The following is a 27,312-nucleotide window of genomic DNA, read 5'->3' on the forward strand; positions in this document are numbered from 1 at the left end:
GGAGGTCGAGACCAGCCTGGCCAACATGGTGAAACCCCGTCTCTACTAAAAATACAAAAAATTAGCTGGGCTTTGTGGCAGATGCCTGATATCCCAGCTACTCAGGAGGCTGAGGCAGGAGAATCGCTTGAACCCAGGAGGCGGAGGGTGCAATGAGCTGAGATCACGCCACTGCACTCCAGCCTGGGCAACAAGAGTGAAACTCCATCTCAAAACAAAAACAAAAACAAAACAAAAACCCAAGCAAGAATGATTTTTAAAACATTGTATCTTGGGCTGAGACCAATTTTAGATTTAAAACTTTTGCAGGCTGGGTGTGGTGGCTCACGCCTGTAATCCAAGCACTTTGGGAGGCCAAGGCTTGGGTCCAGGATTTTGAGATCAGCCAACGTGGTGAAACCCTGTCTCTATTTTTTTTTTTTTTTTTAACTTTTGGTAATTAGAACAACTTTGAAATTTAAACGTGAAATTCAATCTCAGTATCTGTTAGGCAGATGATTTTTTTTCCCCGAACAGTTGAGGAAAATCAGTTACTCAAAAAGCAACACCTTATTCATTTTGATAATAGCATATTTGATTTTGAAATAAAGTGTCTGCAAATCTCATTGCCGTATGCAAGTAATCCAGTGATTATCTCAGGTCTTCATACATTTGAATTAATCACTTACAATGCAGTTATTTGTTTTCTTTTTGAGATTTGCGTCTCTGCAGAGTACGTACAGCAAACATTTTAAAGCATGTGAAAACCATGTTTTCTCCAACCTTCACAGGTCACGTTTGTTTCTGTGAGCAAACAAACAATGGCAGTCCTTTCCTTAGCTTTAGAAAGTTTTTTTTAAAAGAGGGCCTTGCTCTGTCGCCCAGGTCAGAGTGCAGTATTGCAATCATGGTTTGATGCAGCCTCAAACTTCTGGGCACATGTGATCCTCCTAGCTCAGCCTTCCCAGTAGTTAAGACTACAGGCATGTGCCACTGCGCCAGATAGTTCTTTAAAATGCTTTTGTAGAAACAGGTTCTTGCCATGTTGCCCAGGCTGGTCTCAAATTCTTGGCTTCAAGCTTCCTTCCACGTCAGCCTCCCAAAGTCTTGGGACTACAGAAGTGAGCCACCACAGCCGGCCTTAAATAATTTTTGTTCACAGAGGCTTCACACCCTTTGTGTACCCAGAGTTGAGAATATTTACACCATCAGCAACGGAGCAGGAAGCAGCTGGGTGCTCTGACATTTGCCACTCTGGGGCCAGCTGCTTTAAAACTGTCAGCCAGTGACCAGATGAACCTTGTTCATCTGGCCTTGTTACGCTAATCAGATAATGGTATAGAGGCGGCTCCTGGTGTGTGCATGTGGACCACCGCTGTGACACCAGCTGTGATCACACCCCCCACCCCCGGGGAAAAATGAAAAACAAAAACCCTCAAAATGCTGTCGCTTAAAGCAGAAGTCTTTGAGAGGATGTATTTCTTAACGTTTTACAGGATTCCACTTTTCTACAACTGAGTATTTTCCCCCAGATATAGTAACAAACACAACACTATAGAGAATTTCATTTTTCTAATGGCGCTTAATGTCATCCTCTGCTTTTATTAAATTTGCAATTTGAACCCACCAGCTCCTGGTGTACAGTTCCTCTGGGAAACAGAAAGGCCGAAAGGTTACCGCCAGATAATCCCAGCCCTCCCTACAGATCTTGTTACCTTACAGAAAATCCATTCTGAGTTAAAAGTCGTTCTTCTTTGCTTTGAACATTTAATAACTTTATCTGTATAGTAGGCACCCTAAGACCTGCTCTGAACCTCTTCAAAGATAACTCCCCCACCCCATACCTGTTTCTCTGCAAGAGGCTGCTTTCTCTGCCCAGAAGGAATATTTTTATGATTTGATTCCTTTTCTATTTCAGTTTTCAAATTGTGACATCATTGGTATCTTGTTAGAAGTGCCTGTCACCCACATTACAGCCCTCCACTCCTCCTTTCCTTTTCTCTACACCAGTTGTTAACATCTGGCATTTGACATCTGTCTCTCACCCTCACTTTGGCTAAAATATAAGAATCAAGCCCAGGTGTGGTGACTTACAACCGTAATCCCAGCACTTTGGGAGGCTGAGGAGGGCGGATCACTTGAGCCCAGGAGTTCGAGACCAGCCTGGGAAGCATAGTGAGACCTTTGTCTCTACAAACGTTTAAAAAAATTAGCTGGACGTGGTGGTGCATGCCTGTATTCCCAGTTGCTTGGGAGGCTAAGGTGGGAGGATCACTCAACTTGAGCCCAGGAGTTTGAGGCTGTAGTGAGCCATGATTGCACCACTGTACCAGCCTGGGCAACAGATTGAGACCCTGTCTCAAAAAATAAAATAAAATAAAAGAATCATGAGGACGGCCGGGCGTGGTGGCTCACGCCTGTAATCCCTGCACTTTGGGAGGCCGAGGTGGGCGGATCACGAGGTCAGGAGATCCAGACCATCCTGGCTAACACGGTGAAACTCCATCTCTACTAAAAATACAAAAAAATTAGCCGGGCATGGTGGCGGGCGCCTGTAGTCCCAGCTACTTGGGAGGCTGAAGCAGGAGAATCACTTGAACCTGGGAGGTGGAGGTTGCAGTAAGCCAAGATCGTGCCACTGCACTCCAGCCTAGGCTACAAGAGGGAGACTCTGTCTCAAAAAAAAAAAAAAAAAAAAAAAGAATCATGAGGGCAGAGATTTCTTGGGATGGGGATTCGGAGGGTGGTCCATGGCAGGAGATGGGGTGAGCGGGGCTGTTTAGTTCAGTGCCGAATCCTCTGAGCCTGGACCAGTAGCTGGAACAGAGGTAGTGCTCAGCAAATATTTGAATAAATGAAGACACAGTTTTCAGCTGGAGTTCACAGTATTACGTTTATAATCATCTAGGTGAGGAGGATGTGTTGGCTTTAACTCTGTATCAATTCATTTCCTGCTTAAAGACTGCGGCTTTGTACGTTTTATCCAAGGCTCTCTTTCCTTTGTTGCATCAGCACTGACAAAGCCAGACCCTTTCCAGGACCGCACCATGCTGGGTTCTCACAGGTGCTTGCTGTTGGTTAGCCAGGTGTTGCCTGGAAACATGAAATCGGACCCTGACCTGCACGTGATTAAATGTGGATTCCTAGTAACGCTATCAAACACAAGTGCCCAATAGATAAAGAGAGGGGTCCCCTTGCACACACTTTGGTATTTCAAATACAATATTATTGCATGACATTTTCTCAAGCTGTATCCTGTTTTGTAATGTTTTGAAGACTGGAGGGAACACACACAAAATAGGCCTTGAACTTAGGTAAAAGTACTATGCTGTGCGATTTCTGGGAACTGGTTTTAATTCATTCTCCTGCTCTGCAGCAATTGTTTTTAGTGTGGCTGCACTGAAATTACTTATGTCATTGACAAATTTCTGGTCCAAATATTTCACTGCCTTCATCCTTAAAGAAACACAGATTTATTTTTCCGTAATCAGCAGTCAAGATGTTTTTCTCTGAACTATATTCAAGTCTGACAGTGCAGTGAAGTTTTCTTTTTCCTTCTGACTTAACAAAAGGAGCGAGGAAGAAGGACAGCAAGACTTCTGTTCACCCTTTCTCCCCTTCGTAAATCAACTAATTCTAGGGGGCTAGACACGGCTAAGACTGCTTTAATTACTACTTTTTGCGTGATCTTGATTTGAATACATTTCTTTATCTCATTGCAAGTCAGTTTTCGTCTATGAAATGAGCATCCCCACCCATCTCTGAAATTCTGTGGCTAATACAATATGACTAGTTATATGGGTACTAAAAATAAAATAGTGGATTAGCTAATGAAGACACCCGAGCGACCTGAGGCAGGCAGCAATCCACTTGGTAATTCCATTATGCCTTTTTATAAAAATACTTTTATGGCCTTTCTAATTTTTTTTTTTTTTTTTTGGAGACAGATTCTCTCTTTGTCACCCAGGCTGAAGTACAGTGGTGCAGTCTCAGTTCACTGCAACCTCTGCCTCCTGGGTTCAAGCAATTCTCATGCCTCAGGCTCCTGAGTAGCTGGAATTACAGGCGTGCATCACCACGCCCGGCTAATTTTTGTATTTTAGTAGAGATGGGGTTTTGCCATGTTGACCGTGGCTGGTCTCAAACTCCTAACCTCAAGTCATCCACCCACTTCAGCCTCCCAAGTGCTGGGATTACAGGCATGAGCCACTGCGCCCGGCCTCTAATCTGATTTTGAAAGCCATTTTTCTAGATGTGAAGTTTTAATTTAATTAAACAAAAAGTTCAAGGGGGGAATTTTATTCAAGAATATCTTGAAACATAATCCTCTTGGTGTCAAAGAATAAGATAAATCCCTTCACACATGTGGCCACCAGACGTCATCCTGTCATCCTCCCGTTATGTGTTCTGCTGAATGACTGGTGGTCAGGACTATGTAAGAGGGATTGGTTATAGCCAGGGATGGGGGAAAGAAGTTGGTAAATGTCATAGCTGCTTGCCCTAAAGATTTTCAGTCAGCCTTGGAGATGTTACCTATAAATCTCTAGCTCAGAGGCCATTCAAGTCCATTTTCAAATTGGGTTCATGTTCTGGCCCATTTGAGAAGGAGCCAGGCAAGTCAGCCTATAGGCTTGCCCAAGTAACAGTCTAAGAATTAGGCCCTTTTCTGGCAGGCACAGTGGCTCATGCCTGTAATCCCAGCACTTTGGGAGGCTGAGGCGGGTGGATCACAAGGTCAGGAGTTCGAGACCAGCCTGGGCAACATAGTGAAACCCTGTGTCTGCTAAAAATACAAAAATTAGCCCAGCATGGTGGCACACAGCTGTAGTCCCAGCTATTCGGGAGGCCGAGGCAGGAGAATCGTTTGAACCCGGTAGGCGAGGGTTGCAGTGAGCCGAGATCACACCATTGCACCCCACCCTGGGCAACAGAGCGAGGCTCCGTCTCAAAAAAAAAAAAAAAGATTTAGGCCCTTTCCTTGAAGGGACTGATGTGGTCCACAAGGAGTGGCTCTCTGATTGTAACTAAGCCACTAATGGAGACCTGCAATTCTTTTAGCTGTTATCTTAGTCCATTCAGGCTGCTGTAACAAAATACCTTAGACCAGGTAATTTATAAGCAACAGAAATTTATTTCTTACAGTTCTGGAGGCTGGGAAGTCCCAGATCAAGGCACCAGCAGAATCAGAGTCTTGTGAGGTCCTACTTTCTCTGGATGGTGCCACGTATGTGTCCTCATGTGGCAGAAGGGCAGAGGGGACAAACAAACTCCCTTAAGCCTCTTATATGAGGGCACTAATCCCATTCATGAGTGCTCCACCCCGAGGCCGATCACCTCCCAAAGGCCCCACCCTCTAATACCATCACCTTGGTGATTAGGTTTCAACATATGAAATTTTTTGTGGGGAGGGACACAAACATTCAGACTGTAGTGGCTGTTTTGTTTATGGAATGAAAATCTTTTAGGCATTTTCTCAAGGACTGACTCACCTTGAGTGTAAACCAGTTTCAGTGTCACCTAATTTACAGTAACTTTTACATGGTTAAGGCAATGATATAGTCTAGAGCACAATGTGCCTATATTATAGTGTATTGGTCCATTCTCACACTGTTATAAAGAACTGCCCAAGACTGGGTAGTTTATAAAGGAAAGAGGTTTAATTGACTCACAGGTCTGCAGGGGTGGGAGGCCTCAGGAAACTTAATAATAATGGCAGAAGGGGAAGCAAACACATCCCTCTTCACATGGCAGCAGGAAGGAGAAGTGGCGAGTAAAAGGGGGAAGAACCCCTTATAAAACCATCAGATCTCATGAGAACTCACTCACTATCATGAGAACACCATGAGGGTAACTGCCCCCATGATTAAATTTCCTCCCACTGAGTTCTTCCCATTAAACATGGGGATTATGGGAACTACAAGTCAAGATGAGATTTGGGTGGGGACACAGAGAAACCATATCATATAGAAAAGGATGCTTTGATAATGTCTGAAGATATATTCTCTGGGCTTAAAATTCAACAACTGTTTAGCCTGTTAATCAAGATTTATTCCTGCATATCATGCTTTGAATTGTTTTCAAATTGCTCTTTAGTTCAAGTATCAGTACAGCCTGCTATCAGGTAGTTGTCTTCCGACCTCTAGTGTTAACCAGTGCATGCATTAGTCATTCAGGTGAAAAGTGCTATGTGCTAGATTTAATTAATTGAATGAACTGGTTGCTTTCATGTGTCTTAACATGGACATGCAATATTTAGACCAACCGCAAGGTCATTATCCCCCTGTATTAATTTGCTAAGGTTGTCATGACAAAATACTCGACTGGTGGTTCAAACAACAGAAATTTATTTTCTTACAGTTCTGGAGGCTGGAGGTCCGATATCTTGCTGTTGCAGGTTTGGTTCCTCCTGAGGCCTCTCTCTTTTGCTCGCAGACGGCCACCTTCTCACTGTATCGTCACATGGTCTTTCCTCTGTGCACGTGCACATTCCTGGTCTCTTGGTGTGTCCAAATTTCCTCTTCTTATAAGGACGTCTATTCCTTTTTTTTGAGACACAGTCTCACTCTGTCACCCAGGCTGGAGTGCAGTGGTGCAATCTCAGCTCACTGCAACCTCCACCTCCTGGTTTCAAGCGATTCTCCTGCCTCAGCCTTCCGAGTAGCTGGGATTATAGGCTTGCACCACCACACCTGGCTAATCTTTGTATTTTTAGTAGAGAAGGGATTCTACTCTTCACCATGTTGACCAGGATGGTCTCGAACTCCTGACCTCAAGTGTTCAGCCTGCCTTGGCCTCTTAAAGTGCTGGGATTATGGGCGTGAGCCACCACACCCAGCCAGGACTCCTGTTCTTATTAGGGCCCAGGCTAATGGCCTCATTTTAACTTAGTCACTTCGTTAAAGGCCCTGTCTCCAAATGCAGTAACTTTCTGAAGTACTGGGAGTTAGGACTTCAAATGTGAATTTTGGGGGGGGACACAGTTCAGCTTATAACACCACCTCCATGAACGATTCACTGGAAAGTCAGATTTGGGACCAGAGAAATGTTAGTAGAAGGGAGCTTTGAGGCTCTCTGAACCAGGAGCCTACCCCTGTGCAGGAGGCTCTTCTGCTTAACCACTTGAAGTTTTGCGGAGTTTTCTCCATAAAAGGAAGCCATTTATTCCCCTGGAGCTAGAATATGCCTCCCTCCAACTGCTCTTCTCTGTTCCCAGGGCTGCCTTGTGGAACTACAGAGAATAAACTCACCTCCTTTTTCCACATGGCAGCCCTCTAAGTATTTGAAAACATTTATCATGTCTTTCCTTTAATCTTTTCTTCTCTAGGCAAAACATCTCCCGAGAAAATAACCTGTCTCACATTAAAAGAAAAACTCCAGGGCTTATATATGTTTCAGATAGGAATGTGCTTGATGGAAGCTTGCCAAACATCACTGGGTTTCAATTTCAGTATCCCCAGTTTTAAGAACAATTTCTTTCTCAGTCTCTTTAAAACACGAGAACAACTTAGTTTGCTTTAAGCCAAATATTATATACTGAAAGAATTGACTGGAGGACATGAGTCATTGATACTGAAGTATGTGACTGCTGATATAAGGGAGTCCCTTACCTCAAGGATGTTGCAAAATGAGCTGAAGTCAAATAAAGTGAAGAAAACATCAATATATGTTGACATGGATTCCTAACCCTGGAATGATCAGTCACCCTTCTGGTACTTCACTCAACAAGGTGATTAGCATACAGCCTTACACAATGCAGTAGCTAGAGATTAGAGCAAGAGAATTCCTGCTTTCCAGATAACTGTTAGCTGTAAATAAAGTGGCAGATTGATAGTGTCCAACCAAATAGTCAGGGAGCAGAGCCAGGGTCTGCTCCCAAGCAGCCTCCTGCCGAGCTCTGAGCCGCAAGCCCTGTGACCTCACTGTGTAACCTTAGCATTATGGACTGAAGGTTTGTGTCCCCCTAAATGTACATGTCGAAATCTAAGGTGATGTGGTATTTGGAGGGAAAGCCTTTGCAAGGTACTTAGGTCATGAGGGTGGAGCCCTCATGATGGGATTGGTGTCCTTATAAAAGGGGCCACTTCCCTTTCACCATGTGAGGTTACAGGGAGCAGTCTGCAGTCCAGAAGAATCCGGGATTACCAGATCCCAACCACACTGGCCTCCTGATCTCCGACTTTCAGCCTGCAGGATTGTGGAAAATGAAAGTGTCCATTGTTTATAAGCCACCTGCTTTATATGGTGCTTTTATAGCAGCCCAAATGGACTAGGACAATGAACAAGAAGTGTGATGTCTTCCTCATGCTTGTCAAAATCTTGGTCCTAAGTATTCCCCTAATCAAGTCCGTTTCTGTTGAGTATGTTCAGATACCTTTGGATTGTGTGTCAGTGTCACCTTGATAGATATCTGGCCATTGGAATCTGATGCTGTTTCGAGTCTCATCCCTTGTGGAGCTCATGGACTCCTTTTGGTCTTCAGTCTTCTGAATATCTTGTAATGAGGACTCTCCACGTGAATCCGTTTCCATTCAATGTGCTGGGTTCTTTGAGCTCTTTCAGTCTAGAAACTGATGCACTTGGCTGGACGCAGTGGCTCATGCCTGTAATTCCAGTGCTCTGGGAGGCCGAGGTGGGAGGATCACTTGAGCCCAGGAGTTTGAGACTAGCCTGGGCAACACAGCAAGACCCCATCTCTACAAAAAAATAAAAATAAAAAAAGTATCTAGGTGTGGTGTTGCATGCCTGTAGTTCCAGCTACTCCAGAGGCTCAGGCAGGAGAATCGCTTGAGCCCAGGAGGTTGAGGTTGCAATGAATCTCACCATTTATGCTCTAGCCTGGGTGACAGAGTGAGACCCTGTCTCTAAGAAAAGAAAAGAAAAATTCATGTACCTCATTTCTGGGAAATTTTTTTACATATATCTATACCTTTTCATTTGGTCTATTGCATAGAATTGCATAGGTAAAGAAATAAATATATGTGGACTCAAGGAGAGAAATAATATTTATTCTACATCACTTTTATTATTTGAGTGTTTAATGTTTATTTTCCCCTTGCTTTTTAAAGTGATTTTAAAATTCTCCTTTAGTGTTTCTGTTGTATCATAACAATTCCTTTGAGGAACTGTTCTTCAGAGTATTTATCTTGGATTTTGAATAGCAATAACCATGTCTATACAAACATGTCCAGTTCAACTGGACCATAAAACTCAATTAGTTGATATTTATCTATGTGCATAGCATGCAGCAGAGAGCCTGCCCATCCTGTAGATAACCTGACAGTGTCATTTAGATTCAGGGTGTGTATAGATAGATAGATACAGACAGATATCTATCTATCCATCTATCTATCTATCTATCTATCCATCTATCTATCTATCTATCTATCTACTGTCTATACCTATCTAGGTATAGATAGATATCTAGATAGATATGGATAGATATCTAGATAGATATAGATAGATATCTAGATAGATATGGATAGATATCTAGATAGACAGATAGGTGTCCTCTTTTACGGTTATCCAATTTGGAGCTGTATTTTACTCAACTTTAAATTATCTTGGAGCATTTCAAAGGAATAACAGGAGGTGAGGTCGCCCCACTGATTGCCAGGGTTGACTTGGCTGATCTGGCTGGCTAGGCGGGTGTCCCCTTCCTCCCTCACCACTCCAGGTGCGTCCCTCCCGAAGCTGCACACTTGGTCGAAGAGGACGACCATCCCTGATAGAGGAGGACTGGTCTTCGGTCAAGGGTGTACAAGTAGCTGCGCTCCCCTGCTAGAACCTCCAAACACGCGCTCAAGGTCCATTTAAAGGAATAACAATGACATCGATTCTCCCTTCTATTTCATCTGTCCTTTTCCAGCAAGAAGAAAAGAGACCCTAGTGGTTTTTGGCTTTTTTTCCTCCAAGGGTGATGCCAGGTTAAAGAGAAAATGAGAGGAGAAGAGGCCAGGGAGGGTTGAATTTGGTGTGCAAGTCCATTCTTCCATGCCGTGACACTCATATTTGGGTTAAATACCTGAGCATCCTTGGAGGAAGTTGGAGAGCCTAATGTTGGTTTTCATTCTGAGTGTAGTGGTCCCTGTCCCCTCCCTTTCAGGAAAAACAGAGGAAAGTAGCCTGCTTTATTGCAGCCATCTGTCCGCTGGTCCCGCCTCCACACTGCCCACTCTGAGGCCCCTCACGTTCTCTTCCTGTGTCACTGCTTTGTTTTTTGTTTGTGTTTTTTATAGAGATGGGATCTTGCTGTGTTGCCCAGGCTGATCTCGAACTCCTGGCCTCAAGCAATCCTCCCATCTCGGCCTCCCGAAGTGCTGGGATTACAGGCGTGAGCCACCTCGCCCGGCCTGTGTCACTACTTTGTGCTGCCACACTGTGGACCACTGTTTCCATGTTTTAATCCTCTCCACATGGGGCTTCGCTGCCACTTTCTCCCTCATTGCCCCTAATCCCTGTCCATTCCCAGGGTCCTTTTTCAGATTCCTCTTCCTCAGGGTTCCAGGCCATTCTTATTTCATGGACCTCATTCCTTTCGGGTGATCCCACAGATTCACACTGCATCTTTCATCTTGTGGGCACCGTAACTTTGGACTCCTCCCTCACCTTCGTCACTACCGCGTCCATCTGTTTTGTTGCTTCAGTCTCTTCCTCCCGTCATCACAGCCTGGTTGCCTTTTCTAAATCACAGTCAAATTCGGTGCCACCATCCCCTGCCTCAAGCCTCCAATGGCTCCCTATAGTCTTCAGAACCAGCAGCACAAAGTTCTTTTTTAAAGAAACAAACCAGCTTTTATGAGCTATAACTCACATACTATGCAGTTGACCCATTTGAAGTATACAGTTCAGGGGTTTTTGCTATATTCACAGAGTTGTATAACCACCCCCACAATCAACTGTGGGGCATTTTCTTTTCTTTCTTTTTTTTTTTTTTTTTGAGAGGGAGTCTTGCTCCGTTGCCCAGGCTGGAGTGCAATGGCGCTATCTCAGCTCACTGCAACCTCCACCTCCTGGGTTCAAGTGATTCTCATGCCTCAGCCTCCCGAGTAGCTGAGATTACAGGCGTGCGCCACAATGTCTGGCTAAATTTTGTATTTTTAATAGAGATAGGAGTTCACCATGTTGGCCAGGCTGGTCTTGAACTCCCGACCTCAAGTGATCTGCCCGCCTCGGCCTCCCAAAGTGTTGGGATTATAGGTGTGAGCCACCATGTCCGGCCGGGACATTTTCATTACCTCATAAAGAAACTCCATCCTGGTTAGCTGTCACTCCCTCTCCTGCCAAAACCCCCAGTCCTAGGTAACCACTAACTACTTTATGTCCATAGATTTGCCTCTTGTAGACATTTCAAATAAATGGAATTAAACAATGTATGCTCTTTGGTGACTAGCTTCTTTCACTTAAAGTTTTTTCAATATTCATCTATGTTATAGCATGTTTCAGTACTTTATTTCTTATTACTTTTTATTACCAACCCATTTCCATTAGATAAGCTCAATTTTATTTATCTCTGCATGAGCTGATAGATATTTAGGTTGCTTCCACTTTTGGCTACTAGGAATATTATGCTGTAATGAACATTGATGGACAAGTTTTTGTGTGGGTGTGTATTTTCATTGCTCTTGGTTATATGTCTAGGAGAATTGCTGGGTCATATAATAAATTTATGTTTAACATTTTGTGGAACTACCAGCCTATTTTCCAAAGCAGCTGTACCATTTTACCTTCCCAATAGCAATATATGAGGGTTCCAGTTTCTCCGTTCTTTGTTATTGTGGTCTTCCTTGCCCCCGCCACCTGCCCCTGTTTTTTAAACCAGGCACATCAGCTTTATGTTGTTGTCTTTTTTTTTTTTTTTTTTTTTTTTTGAGACAGAGTCTCACTTTGTCGCCCAGGCTGGAGTGCAGTGGTGCGATATCATCTTATTGCAACCTCCACCCCTCTGGGTTCAAGCAATTCTTATGCCTCAGCCTCCTGAGTAGCTGGGATTACAGGTGCCCGCCACCATGCCTGGCTAATTTTTGTATTTTTAGTAGAGACAGGGTTTCATCATGTTGGCCAGGCTGGTCTCGAACTCCTGACCTCGTGATCCGCCCGCCTCAGCCTCCCAACGTGCTGGGATTACAGATGTGAGCCACTACGCACAACCTGTTGTCTTTTTTCTTTTTTATTATAGTCATCCTAGTGGGTGTGAGGTGGTTTTGATTTGCATTTTTCTAAGGGCTAATAACGTTGGACATATTTTCATGTGCTCATTGGTCATTTGTGTATTTTGTTTAGAGAAATGGCTACTCAGATTCTTTGCTCACTTTTAATGGATAATTTGTTACAAAGTCTTTAATATGTCATTCAAAACCCTTTATAAATATTTTTAGTTTCATCTCCAGTATTGTCTTCCCCCCAAGCCCCCAACTCCCAGACCTCCCTAAGTAAACCCCGAACCTCATAGCTATGAGGAACCCACTCATGATTGCCCAAATGTTCTGCTCTTGGCATCTCTGCCCATGCTCGTCTCTCCCTATGGACCGCCTTCTTTTGTGCCCCAGGTAGAGAGTGTCCCCTCATCCCTTCAGAGACCAGCTCCAAGGCTACCTCAGAGGTGAGCCAAACTGGAGCTGCCCACTCCCGCCACTGGGCGTGTCCACCACCCACTCCCGCCACTGGGCGTGTCCACCACCCACTCCCGCCACTGGGTGTGTCTACCACCCACAACTGAGCTCCCCGAGGCCAGGGACAGCATCTAATTAGATCCCTGGGTGTTTCGCATAATAAATACGGAGCAACAACTTGGTAAATATTTGTTGAGTGAACCATTCAGATTTGGGAAAACATGTTTTCTATCATTCACCTATGTATTATACAGCAAATCGTTTCCTATAATTCTTGCTTTGGGTGGTGATGTCTTCCTCTAAAAATCCTGATTTAACAAAAACAGAGAATGGAAATGATGAAAGTCTCCTGCATTGGACAGTGACCTTAGGTCTCATCTTTACTCCTGCTTTTATCCTAATTGATGACTTTTCTTTGTAAATGCAGACACACAGAGGCTTGCTGGGCAGCTGGGCCATGCACCCTGTCCTTGATCATTCTTAGAGGTAGAGATCAAAGGAGACTCATTGGCTGAGAGAGTCTACAACTTGCCACATGATCTATTGCTCTGCCTTGTGATTTTAATTGCCTCTTTAAGAATATCAAATCAGGCCGGACGCAGTGGCTCATGCCTGTAGTCCCAGCGCTTTGGGAGGCCGAGGCGGGTGGATCACCTGAGGTCAGGAGTTCGAGACCAGCCTGGCCAACACAGTGAAACCCCGTCTCTACTAAAAATACAAAAATTAGACTGGTGTGGTGGCATTGCGCCTGTAATCCCAGCTACTTGGGAGGCTGAGGCAGGAGAATCACTTGAACCCGGGGGGTCAGAGGTTGCAATGAGCCGAGATTGTGTCATTGCACCCCAGCCTGGGCGACAAGAGCGAGACTCCATCTCAAAAAAAAAAAAAAAAAATCAAATCCGATGTGTTAGCATCTTCATGAATGTCATAAAAAGAAATGTTTCAGTGCCAAAACTGAACAGCAGTACAATGACCTTTGAAAATGTTGTTTAGGGTATTAAATGTGTAACTAGTGACATTTTGTGTGTTTTTCTTTTTCTTCCTATCCAGCTCAGTGGAATAGCTGTTGCCTGTCCTAATGTTAGAATTTGCGCTGATAGAAAGGAGAGGAGCTGGAGAGTCATTCTGCTCTGCAAGGGCAGACTCAATTTCAGAAGTGGCACCAGATGATAGCCCTGTGTTGTCCCCAACCACTGGTGCTGAGAAATGATGCAGAACCAAGCCCTCAGATCCCAGATCACCCACGGCTCCTGGGACATCTCTGGGGAAGGGACTTATTAATGTAGGCCCTGATGCAACATCCCAAGTCGTCTTTATCCGTAATTTGCACAGCCAGGACACTCCGGGGCTGGGATTGGGAGGAAAGAAATGGCCAAGCTGCCCTGCCCCCTTGGCCCTGTGGACTCCAGAGGGATGGTCAGTACCAGCAGCATTTCACACACACCAGCTTCATTATTAAAATTGGAGCAATTTGTGAACTAGAGTTGAGACTTCTCTAGAGAAGATCAAAGGTTGGGAAGCAGCTCAGTGGCTGGGTCTGGGAGTCAGCTTCCAGGCAATATCTCACTGAGTCAGGACAAGGCCTATCATTCCCTATTCCCGCCAGGCCGGGTATTTGCCGGGATGTAAAACGGAAGCCAGGTTTTTGGAGAGGCTGAAGCTGGTTTTTGTAACAAGGTCCGGTTACCAGCAAGGAAGCGGCCTTCACGCTGCTCACTCTGGGCCCGAGTGTGGTGCATCGCGCCTCCTGGTGCCCAAAAAGCGCAACTACGTGCCATGCCAGCCAGCTCTCCTGGACTTAACTTCCATTTTTCCCTGATTCTCCTGTTCCTCGCTCACCCTTCTCTTTGCTGTACCCACTGTGGTCCACGCCGAGGCTCCCGTCCCTCCTCCCTGCCCCAAGCAATAATGAACAAGAACTTCATTCTCTGAAGAGAAGTGCAATAGTAAAACTTTCCTTTTTGTTCGTGTAGGGGAAGAGCTGGTGTTAATGGGTCAGGCAGGCAAGGCATGAAGTGATAAATAGGGAAAGGATGAAAGAAGGGAACAAACCCAGGGGACCTGACGGACCTACCCTAACAAAAAATTGGCGTACAAAAAAAGTGTATTAAAATTGTGAGACCACACCAACTCATTCGTCACTCGTGTCTTTACAAAGAACAAACCTGAAGCTTCAATGAGAAAGAATTGAAGTATTCTAGGGCTGCCTGAAATCTTCTGAACTTTAAACATAGGCTTTGATTTCCGAGTTGTGTGCTTGCATGTTAGAGATATTATAGTGTCTAAAAATTGGAACATGGCATAGTTTGATCTAAAAGGTTAGCTAACTTCTGCCATTTAGAAAAAGACCTCATGCTCAAGTCTGCTTTTGAAAAGTTGCCTTGGTCAAGTGTCGAAGACAGCACTTGTTAGAAGGAACAAGTTCACTTCTAAGAGCCCTTCCCAAAGAGTTTAGGAAACAGCACTACTGAGAGTTGCCAATCCTCAGAGCAGTGCAACGTGTGTGTATGTGTAAGACACAGATGGTGAAAATATCAAATGCTACAGATGCCAAGAAGGGAGGTGTTTTGCACCACACCAACCTTTAAACAAACATAAGGATGCAGAATGCAGTCTTTAAAATGGAGGGAGAATTTAATGTCTGTTGGCTATTTCCTTGAAATGGCTTAAAAAGCTGAGATACAGAAGTATTAGTAAATCGGTGCCAGGAATGAAGTAACCGTTTAGATCCAATGCGCCGGCTCCAGCATCGAACTCATGCCCAGCACCCTTTAAACCCTCCCGGGACTCTGCAGAGCCCGCTGACCACTCACAGAGCCTAGCTCAGGGGAGGGCTTTAAGGTGAAGCACGTGACCCCCTGCTTGTGCAGCCCGGGCCGGGAAGTGTGCGCTCCCAAAGTCCTGGAGCGCAGCAAGGGAGGGGCCAGCGCCAGCCCGCGTGTGGGTGGCTGGGTGGGGGCGTGGGCGGGGGTCCGCCTATAATTATCTGGGGAAATGCATCCGCGCTCCGCTTTTCGCTGCGGCAGCTCCGAGGGCACCTCCGGTTCTCCCCGATCCTCCGGGAGTGTCTGGGCGCTCAGTCCGCTCTGATCCCACCGAAACCACTTGGGGTTGGCAGGAAAGAGACGAGGCGTCTGCCGGGGAGGGCAGGGACCCGCTAAGCTGATCTCCTGTACAGTAGTGCTACTTAAAATATGCTGGGGACCATCACCATCACAGGTAAGGCACAAGCCAGGTCGCTTTTGTCCTCCCTGGACGGCAGGCACGGGGCACGAAAAGGGCTTTCTTCCGTTGAATGAGCGTTTGGTGGGGAGCCCGGGAGGTCAATGGCTGGACCGTTATTGGCATTTATTTCTCTCCCCTTTGCTGAGTTTTTCATCAGAAGAACATTCTCCCTTGGGCTCAGCAAGAATCAGACAACCTCAGTGTTTCATTTTTGGCTGAGCTGGAATCTTCTTGACTGTGCCTATGGGAGACTTTTAGTATATTTTGTTCGGGGTTGTGCCCTTCCCCTTAGGGAGAGAGGGATGTGGAGAGGAACAGCAGCAGCTGACTGAATAGAAATATGTCAGATCTGTGTGAATTTGAAAATAAGTTGTGAAAGCTTAATCTCTTGCCGTAGTCATAGACCGAATACATTCCTCTTCTAGGCAAATTACAAGTGTTTGCATTTTGACTTGTTTACTAGGAACTTTGAATAAAGGTACACTTGGTGGTTTAGGGGACTAACATTTAAGCTCTGCTTCAAGTGGTGGTTTTAGTAAAGCCATGGTTATTATAAAATCGGTGGCTAGGAAGCAACACTATTTAGGCAACAAATAGTTAAAAAAAAAAAAAAAGAAAAAAGTATGTTTCTTTAGCTTACTTTCTAGGAATCTGGCTGTGAGTATGAATTATAATATTTAATGCCTACTTCTAGCAAATAACTTACACGCATCAAACTTTTAGAATGCTCTTACAGCTCCTCTAACTTGACATTTGTTAGTCTTATGCCATTGTGCTGTGGCCTAACCTGCGTATTTTCTCTTCCTCTTATCAAGAAAATTAAACTCCATTTGTGAATTTAACTTTATAGGAACAGCACTTCTTTATTCTTTAAATAGTTGAGATCATTGCTGCCAAATCTATATTTTTTTCGGTTTTTTTTTTTTTTTTTTTTTGAGATGGAGTCTTGCTCTTTCACCAGGCTGGAGTGCAATGGTGCGATCTTGGCTCACTGCAGCCTCCACCTCCCGGGTTCAAGCGATTCTCCTGCCTCAGCCTCCCAAGTAGCTGGGGTTACAGGCACGCGCCACCACGCCCGGATAATTTTTGTATTTTTAGTAGAGCCGAGGTTTCACCCAGTTGGCCAGGATGGTCTCGATCTCTTGACCTTGTGATCTGCCCGCCTTGGTCTCCCAAAGTGCTGGGATTATAGGTGTGAGCCACCGCACCTGGCCTACATGTTTTTGTTTTTTTTTTTTAAAGCAACTATAGAATTTCTAGGACTTAAAATTTTCTCAGTGCAACTGCTCCTGCAAAGCCATGCGCTCCTGTGGAATTTAAAAGAATGTGAAAGTTCAGCAATACTAAAATTATCTCTCACTCTCTATAGATTAGCTTGTTTACTTTGAGATTTCCTTAAAATTCGACTCCCAAGTTGACTTGGCTAACCTTTCTACCATTTACTCAGCTTGAAAGTTTATGCCATATCTCCAAACTATTAATAAATAGACTGTACAAAATAAAAAAAATTTAAAACACAAAAATCTCCATTTTTTCCCCCCAGATCATTAATTTTTCTGTGAATGAAATATGCAAACGTGTGTTGTAGGGAGTCACAGCTCGGGGTGGTGCTTATGAGATCATGACTTTTTTCTGAGTACTTTTTGGGTACAATATGATTTTTATTATATTCACTATTCAATTAGTCGCATACTGAGATTCCTATGGTAAAAGGAGGTGGTCTAAAGTTTTAGCAGTAATTAAAGGTTAATAAACTTGGAGCACTTGAGGGGGCTTGTAATAGTTGGCTCAGATAATCCCAATGGAATGATAAATGAATGGAAATAGTGGGAAGGACTAATTTTTAAGGCAAAATCAGGTAATTGGCTCTATTGCTTTCTGAATTTACTTTTCTTACAATGTGGGTGTGGAGGATATGGCAAAATTTTGCACTTTTTCCTGGTAATAAGAAAGTGCACAGAAAATCTTAACTCCACTCCAAAAATTTACCAGCAAGAAATCTTATGTAGTGGAAAAAGTAAAAATGAAAGGGAGTTTCAGCTGTCATTTGGTTTTTGCTCCGCAAGTTATTCTGATGGGGAAGATTCATAATCATCATCTTTAAATAGTTGCTCAGAATCTTGAAAAGCCATGAGAGCTTTAAAAATTGACAGTAATGGCAGGGCGCAGTGGCTTACGCCTGTAATCCCAGCACTTTGGGAGGCCGAGGCAGGCAGATCACGAGGTCAGGAGATCGAGACCATCCTGGCTAACACGGTGAAACCCCGTCTCTACTAAAAATACAAAAAAATTAGCCGGGCGTGGTGGCGGGTGCCTGTAGTCCCAGCTACTTGGGAGGCTGAGGCAGGAGAATGGTATGAACTCGGGAGGCAGAGCTTGCAGTGAGCCGAGATCACGCCTCTGCCCTCCAGCCTGGGCGACAGAGCGAGACTCCGTCTCAAAAAAAAAAAAAAAAAAATTGACAGTAAGGTGGCCCGGCGCGGTGGCTCACGCCTGTGATTCCAGCACTTTGGGAGGCTGAGGCGGGCGGATCACGAGGTCAGGAGTACAAGACTAGCCTGACCAACATGGTGAAACCCCGTCTCTACTAAAAACACAAAAATTAGCCGGGCATGGTAGTGTGCACCTGTGATCCCAGCTACTCAGGAGGCTGAGGCAGGAGAATCTCTTGAACCTGGGAGGCAGAGGTTGCAGTGAGCCGAGATTGTGCCACTGCACTCCAGCCTGGGTGACAGAGTAAGACTCCGTCTCAAAATAAATAAATAAATAAATAAATAAATTGACAGTAAGGTTTAATGAAATCTTAAAGGTCTCTTGCATCTTTGGGATTATTCACTTAAATACTATAGAAGGTTATTGCAGTTCTCTTTAGTACTATGTTATTTTAGGAGGTGTGTGTTTAAATTTTACAATTCATTAACAGGACTGATGGCATTTTGTAGGAACTACTTAGGAACAAGTTCGCATTTCTGAAAGTAAGGAAAAGCTGTCACTTAATACTATTATCCCCCCCCGCCCACACACACACACAACCCAGTTTACACAAACCACTAAAATGAATGCGGTGGAAATTGAATTATGAAATGATTGCTTATTCACATTACATACTGTTGCCATTCTTGGGGTCTCTTTCTCTCACATCTCATTTGCAATAAGTTAGCTTTGAAACAAGAAATAAGTGACGTGACACGATGATCATCCCCTTCCCCATTCAACTGTAAATGGCGTGCCAGCATAAAAACGCCTTTTTTTTTTTTTTTTTTTTTTTTGAGACGAAGTCTCACTCTGTCACCCAGGCTGGAGTGCAGTGGCGCGATCTCAGCTCACTGCAACCTCCACCTCCCGGGTTCAAGCAATTCTCCCTGCCTCAGCCTCCCAAGCAGCTGGGATTACAGGCACCCACCACCACGCCTGGCTAATGTTTGTATTTTTAGTAGAGACAAGGTTTCGCCATGTTGGCCAGGCTGGTCTTGAACTCCTGACCTCAGGTGATCCACCCACCTCAGCCTCCCAAAGTGGTGTGAGCCACCACACCCGGCCAAAAAAATGCTTTTTGAATTAAGCAAGTACGTTTTCTCTTTTCTCTAAGTCACTCACATTACTGAAACTGATAATATTGATACATTGCAAACTGTGAAGTATCATGAGAAATAGGGACATTATTCTTTAAAGTAGAAACGGGGGAAGAATTAATCCTCCAACGTTCACGTTAGTTCTAGATTATTTATAATGCATTTTCTGATGCAAATAATTTTTACAAGAGAAAAAAATAACCTTGCACTTGGGTGTTTCACATCTGCTATGGAGACAGATTCCTTGTCAAGAGACTTTGGAGACACGAAATTGATACTTTCACAACTGCTGGATTAATAACTACCACTTCCTGAGCGCCTAGTCTGGCAGGTGTTGTTCAGCACTTTGTGGACATTATCATGTATTCCTCACAATAATCCTGCAAAAAGTGGTTCTGTAACCCCATTTCTATCATAAAAGTAAGTTTCTCATGATTTGATAATTACCCAAGGTTTCACAGCTAGAAAGAGCGTAACTGTAGGGTACCTTGCAAAAGACCTCTTTCTCGTTGTGAAGATGCTCATACTTGTTTAGTGACCCACATTCTTACATGCCTGCCCAGATGTTTAAGGGATCGTGAAACATCAATATCAAGACCACGGATTGGGACTGGGCACGGTGGCTTATGCCTGTAATCCCAGCACTTTGGGAGGCCAAGGCAGGCGGATCGCTTGAGTCCAGGAGTTTGAGACCAGCATGGTTAACGTAGGGGAGACCTCCTCTCTACAACAAATTCAAGATTTAGCTGTGCATGGTGGCACATGCCTGTAGTCCCAGTCACTTGGGAAGCTGAGGTAGGAGAATCACTTGCACCACTGAATTCCAGCCTGAGCAACAGAGCAAGACCCTGTCCCCACCCCACCCCCCCAAAAAAACACCAGGTCCAATGATGATGTCACCTATATGCTCCAGTATGGGATCCTTGCTTTTATGAATTTGCATATATCTCCGCTTGGAGGTTTTCTGGTTAATGAGCTTTAGAACAAGGGAGGTTGGGTGTGTAGCCTATAAGGGATGGACTTAGAATGCAGAGAATTCCTGGAAAAATTCCAGGACAATGCTACGAATCTTGGGGGAAAGATAACTAGTTCCAGATGTCACTGTAAGCCATCCTGATGTGCCTGGGGATGGGGAGCACTGGTGATTCTAAGCCTGAAAAATGAACATGTCGTTTCTGCAGTATCGTACTTCTTTTTCTCAACAGAAAATGATGGTGCTGGTGTCACTGAAACCTGATAGCTAACTAAAAACATTAATATTTTGTAGTATATAATCAACATATTCCTTTAAAGTTTTTTTTTCCTTTTAAGCCTCTAAAGTAAAAGAAAACAATTTATAATTTATCTCTTAATCGCTAAGTATTTGGAAACATGAGAAAAGAAAAATGATGCTCCAGGTTTTGAACACATGGGCTGTCTCTACATTATATGGAGCTTGCGGGTGGGAAACACATAGCCAGCAGGGACCACTGTAGCTTAGCCCTTCTTGGGATCATGGAGCCTTTGCAGCTTTGGGGACGGGAGATTATGGATATTTTCTAAAGGAAAATGTGTATTTGCACATACACGTTATAGACCTGGAGATTGATTTTATAAATCGGGATTCACAGAACATTTATCTGGAGATAAACCTAGGTTAATAGCAGGTAACACCTCAGTGTGAAACGCTTCAGTAATTCTTGGCCCAAGTGAGATTTTTGTACATGAAATGATTTCAAGTTTTGATTTCTTACTACATCACTAAAGATGCAACTTTTCATATATTTTCACATTTATTTGACTCCATTAATATTCCATAGGACTTTTTTTTTAACCTCGAAGGGGCTTGTTATGACAAAGCTGTTTAAAATATTAAAAAGCACCTAGTTTGTTATGATTAAAGAAGTGTTATAATTTTTTTATAATGTTGTAATTAAGAATAGTTTATACTCTTAAAAATAGGGTGAGAGGTGTTCAGTCCAGGAAGTATCTCCTCTATTTCACTTTCCACACTTATTATTAAGGATAACTTTCATTTATCTTAGAAAAACGTAAAGCAAAACCCTACCCAAGTAGGTCTTGCTTGGCAGTGATAACTTCAAGTTATTTTTCCTTCCAGAATGTTGTAGCATGAAGTAGCTTCATCCATATCCAGCCTTTATTTTTACTGCATCTTTTTAAAAGTTTTGGCCGGGCGCGGTGGCTCATGCCTGTAATCCCAGCACTTTGGGAGGCCAAGGTGGGCGGATCACGAGGTCAGGAGATCGAGACCATCCTGGCTAACATGGTGAAACCCCATCTCTACTAAAAATACAAAAAATTAGCTGGGTGTGGTGGTGGGCGCCTGTAGTCCCAGCTACTCAGGAGGCTGAGGCAGGAGAATGGCATGAACCTGGGAGGTGGAGCTGGCAGTGAGCCAAGATTGCACCAACGCACTCCAGCCTGGACGACAGAGCGAGACTCTGTCTCAAAAAAAAAAAAAACAGTTTTGTTTTGGAGTACTAGTAGCACGATCATAGCTCACTGCAGCCTGGAACTCCTGGGCTCAACGATCCTCCTGTCTCAGCCTCCCAAGTAGCTGGGACCCTACTAAGTAGCACGTCCAGCCCTGCGTCTTTTTTTTTTTTTTTTTTTCCGAGACAGTCTCGCTCTGTTGCCAGGCTGCTGGAGTGCAGTGGCATGATCTCGGCTCACTGCAGCCTCCGCCTCCCAGGTTCAAATGATTCTCCTGCCTCAGCCTTCTGAGTAGCTGGGATTACAGGCACCTGCCACCACGCCTGGCTAAATTTTTGTATTTTTAGTAGAGACAGGGTTTCACCGTGTTTGCCAGGGTGGTCTCGATCTCCTGACCTCGTGATCCGCCCGCCTCGGCCTCCCAAAGTGCTGGGATTACAGACGTGAGCCACCATGCCCGGCCCAGCCCTGCGTCTTATATACTCATGCAGAGATCCCTCCTTCTTAGGTATATTCAGAAAATTAAGTGAATGAAAGCTTTCTCTACATCTTCTTTAAAATTATCATATCTTTTCCAAGTAATGTTTTCAGCATATTGACCCTGTCTCACACAAGCATGTGAGTAGGTGTCTCCACCCAGAAGAAGGGCATAGAAATATTTGGCATGGATGATGTTGTTTCACTAATGGTTGATGTCGAAAGACCTGTCAGTACAAGACTGTATCACACATGGGTATGTGGCCTGTTGGAAGGATTAGTCTTTTTCCTGCGCTTTGAAGTGTCTACAGGGTGGGAAAAGACCAGTGACTAGCAGGACAGTACAAAGACGGAGGTGCCTGTGAGTTCGGGCTCCAGAGGCTTCTACGGGGGACACACCGACCACTCCCTGTAACATTTTGGCCATCTTTGTGACCTAGTGGGATGCTGGAATTGTTTCTAGCCGAACCTCAGCACCAGTGAGTACGTGAGCACCACAACTGGGCTTTCTGGGCATGGGAGAGACTTGGGTGGATAGCAGCGTGTTTAAAAACGGTGGGATCATTCAATCACACATGAGTTAAAAAACTATACATTGTGTGGAAAAGGCCACTCCAAAATCAAAGGAGGTTTTAGGGGCACCAAAAAGTACATCCCCATATCAGTGATCCCAAATCAAAGATGGAGCTTTTTTATTTTCCTCTTTGTAGCCAGTCAGACAAATTTAAGGCAGATGAAAATTCCATAGGAGTTTTGAATTAAAAGAAGCGCCCTAACGGAAGGCTGTGATGAAGTGTGGTTGTGAATGGATTCCACTGTGCCAGGACTGCACGGGTGAGCACTGGCTGCCTGTCCTGGAAGCCCCCTCCATTATTTTTAGAGGCCTCTTATCAATCACTTACTCCCTTCACTCCCAGCAGTGGGAGTGGGTTGAGCCTCTGGTCTGAGCCTCTGCTGCCTGCCGCCCCCACATCTTTTAGGCTATTTTATAATGCATTTAACAGCCTCCCGCTGTGCTCACTAAGCTACAATCTTTAACTCATTTACAACCAGCATGCAGGGCGCATGTAAAAATACTTTCTCAGGCCGGGCGCAGTGGCTCACGCCCGTAGTCCCAGCACTTTGGGAGGCCGACATGAGCGGATCACCTGAGGTCAGGAGTTTGAGACCAATCTGGCCAACATGGTGAAACTCCGTCTCTACTAAAAAATACAAAAATTAGCTGGGCATGGTGGCGAGTGCCTGTGGTCCCAGCTACTTGGGAGGCTGAGGTAGGAAAATCTCTTGAACCAGGGAGGTGGAGGCTGCAAGTGATTTGAGATCGCGCCACTGCACTCTAGCCTGGGCAACAGAGCAAGACTGTGTCTCAAAAAAAAATTGAAAGGTTTCTGCTAACCACAAACTAGAAGGGAATGATGATGGTCTTGTTTGGGACTCTTTACCTGCAGCAAGAACCTGGGAAATGTGGGGGTGATTTTGGTGTATCATGTACAGTTGGGCTGGGGAAAGCAAAAAAAGTGAAGAAGAGGAGGTGAGGAGGGGGAGGTCAGCACAGGAAGAAGGGTCCCGGCCACCTTTGACCCATACTTGGGGGGTAAAGGACCTGCATCTGGCCAGGCTCTGTGGCTTATGTCTGTAATCCCAGCACTTTGGGAGGCTGAGGTGGGAGGATCGATTGAGGCCAGGAGTTCAAGACCAGCCTGGGCAACATAGCGAGATCCTCCATCTCTACAAAAACAAACACAAAACAAAAACAGAAAAGGGATCTGCATCTTTACATGGTGCAAATAAAGAAAACTAGAAGATAGGGAGTTAACTCGAGACATATTAATACGTGCTCCTTTTCTCCCCTTGAAATGTTGATGTTGGAAGTCAAGGTGGGAAAAATAGGCACAATGTCATATTCAACTTTACAGGATTTGAAAGTGCATCTCAGCTGGGCACAGCGGCTCACGCCTGTAATCCCAACACTTTCAGAGGCTGAGGCAGGTGGATCTCCTGAGGTCAGGAGTTCGAGACCAGCCTGGCCAACATGGCGAAACCCTGTCTCTACTAAAAACACAAAAATTAGCCGGGCGTGGTGGCATGCCTGTAATCCCAGCTACGCAGGAGGCTGAGGCAGGAGAATCGCTGGAACCCTGGAGGCAGAGGCTGCAGAGAGCTGACATCATGCCACTGTACTCCAGCCTGGGTCACAGAGCAAGACTCCGTCTCAAAAAAATAAAAAAGAGTGCATCTCAACTTTTTTTTTTTTTTTTTTTTTTTTTGAGACAGAGTCTCGCTCTGTCGCCCAGGCTGGAGTGCAGTGGCACAATCTCCGCTCACTGCAAGCTCCGCCTCCCGGGTTCACGCCATTCTCCTGCCTCAGCCTCCCGAGTAGCTGGGACTACAGGCGCCGGCCACCATGTTCGGCTAATTTTTTGTATTTTTTTAGTAGAGACAGGGTTTCACCGTGTTAGCCAGGATGGTCTCGATCTCCTGACCTCGTGATCTGCCCGCCTTGGCCTCCTAGAGTGCTGGGGTTACAGGCGTGAGCCGCCGCGCCTGGCCTTCAACTTTTTGTATTGGTGATTTTCAGTGACTTCTGGTCCTGAAAATCAAGAGCTTTCTGGTTCAGCAGAGCTGAAAGCTGTTCAATACTGCCCTCTTCTGTCCAAAACTCATTCAGGCATTTGGACAATGATTTTATACTCGGGAATGTTTTTGACAAAGCGTGATGGTGAAAATTGGACATTATCTAACCATGGGGACAGAAAAACAAATTGTGCAGCCATTAGGTCTTAGTTTTGAAGACTTTATTCAGAAAACAACACAAATAGTGATTATCTGGATGTTGTACTTATGAAAAATTTTCCCTATTCTCTGTATTTTAAAGTCTTCTGCAATTTATACTGATTATGTTTGGAATTGGCAAAAAGTAAAATAAGTCGTTCTATTCTGAAGAAAACAAGCAAAAATATTAAAGTTTTTGTTATTTTTATAGAAAGCCAACTGATACTTCATCCTCATAACCAGCCTTAGTGTCCTCACCTATAATGTAAGTGACTTACGTTATAGGTGAGGACACTAAGAACAGAGATTTTCATTTTATTTTTATTTTTACTGTTTTTTTGTTTTTGTTTTTGTTTTTTGAGATGGAGACTCACTCTGTCACCCGTGCAGTGGCACGATCTCCACTCATTGCCACCTCCACCTCGCAAGTTCAAGCAATCCTCCTGCCTCAGCCTCCCAAGTAGCTGGGATTATAAGATGCCCAGCTAACTTTTGTATTTTTAGTAGACGTGGGGTTTGACTGTGTTGACCAAAGCTGGTCTCAGACTCCCGACCCGAAAGCGATCCTCCTACCTCGGCCTCCCAAAGTGCTGGGATTACAGCCCCGCGAGCCACTGCACCTGGCCTTATTTTTTGTTTAGATTCAGGGGATACATGTATAGGTTTGTTACCTGGATATACTGCATAATGGTGAGGTTTGGGCTCTAGTGTACCTGTCACCGGAGTGGTGAACATTGTACTCAATAGTATTTTTCAACTCTCACTTCCCTTCCACCCTCCCTCCCTTTTAGAGTCCCCAGTGTCCATTATTTCCATCTTTATATCCCTGTGTACTCATTGGTTAGCTACCATTTATGAGAATATGAGAATATGCAGCATTTTAGTTTCTGTTTCTGAGTTATTTTACTTAGGATAATGGCCTCCAGATCCTTCCATGTTGCTGCAAAGGACATGATTTCATTCTTTTTCATGGCTGCATAGTATTCCATGGTGTATATGGACCACATTTTCTTTATCCAGTCAAACTTTGATGGACACTTGGGTTGTTTCCATGACTTTGCTAGTGTGAATAGTGCTGCAAGAAACATATAAGTACAGGCATCTTTTTGATAAGTTGATTTTATCTCTCTTGGGTAGATGCCAAATAATGGGATTGCTGTGTGGAATGGTAGTTCTGTTTTTTGTTCCTTGAGAAATCTCCATATTGTTTTCTATAGCTCTCTTACTAATTTACATTCCCACTGGCAATGTATAAACATTCCCTTTTCTCCACATCTGTGCCAACATCTGTTGTTTTTTGACTTTTTAATAATAGCTATTCTGGCTAGGCACAGTGGCTCACATCTATAATCCCAGCACTTTGGGAGGCTGAGGCAGGTGGATCACCTGAGGTCAGCAGTTCGAGACCAACCTGGCCAACATGGTGAAACCCCGTCTCTACTAAAAATATAAAAATTAGCCAGGCGTGGTGGCGTGTGGCTATAGTCCTAGCTACTCGGGAGGCTGAGACAGAATTGCTTGAACCCAGGAGGTGGAGGTTGCAGTGGAGCTAAGATCACACCATTGCACTCCAGCCTGGGCGACAGAGCGAGACTCCGTCTCAAAATAAATAAATAATAAAAAATAGCCATTCTGACTGGTGCAAGATTGTGGTTTTAATTTGCATTTCTCTGATAATTAGTGATGCTGAGAATGTTTTCATATGTTTCTTTGCCGTTTGTATGTCTTCTTTTGAGAAATGTCTAAGAACAGAGATTTTGCCCAAGGGCCCAGTGCTAGTAAGTGGTACAGCTAAAATTTAAACACCAGTCTGTCCCCAGAACTTCTGCTCTGTAATTTTCTTCCCCTCTGCCTGAATTTTTTTTCTCTCTTTGGTGGGGGAAAGTTAAGTCATTTTCCTGTTGTTTAACACGTAGATAAAATTTATATTATGGTATGTAAAGTGAAGCAAATATCGGATATCCTCCTCTAAAATCAGGTCGGGTAAATCATCACTCTATATTTTGTTGTTTTCTATAATTTTTAGTAGTTATCTGCAATTCCAAGTGCATTCTTCCAAGTGATTTAAAAAAAAAAAAATAACTTCAGGCCAGGTCCAGTGGCTCACACCTGTAATCCCAGCACTTTGAGAGGCCGAGGTGGGTAGATCACCTGAGGTCAGGAGTTCAAGACCAGTCTCTACAGTTTAGTAGAGACATGGAAACCCTGTCTCTACTAAAAATACAAAAAATTAGCCGGGTGTCGGG

At 44.3% G+C, this 27,312-nt stretch overlaps 1 protein-coding gene across 2 annotated transcripts in view; it reads left to right on the plus strand.

The window, feature by feature from the left end:
• The window catches only part of AKAP12 (A-kinase anchoring protein 12), a 116,234-nt gene that overhangs the window by 68,927 nt on the left and 19,995 nt on the right, over positions 1–27,312 (plus strand). The window contains exon 1 of one of the 2 annotated variants that reach the window (XM_054490730.2): positions 15,393–15,806. The exons of the other annotated variant lie outside the window; for it this stretch is intronic. Within the exon in view, the coding sequence (XP_054346705.1) occupies positions 15,782–15,806 (25 nt within the window). The 5' untranslated portion in view covers positions 15,393–15,781. Of the gene's footprint in view, positions 1–15,392; positions 15,807–27,312 lie in introns of those variants that run through there. 2 annotated transcript variants of the gene reach the window in all.

Source organism: Pongo pygmaeus, chromosome 5 (genome assembly GCF_028885625.2).
Source record: "Pongo pygmaeus isolate AG05252 chromosome 5, NHGRI_mPonPyg2-v2.0_pri, whole genome shotgun sequence".
Classification (NCBI taxonomy): domain Eukaryota; kingdom Metazoa; phylum Chordata; class Mammalia; order Primates; family Hominidae; genus Pongo; species Pongo pygmaeus.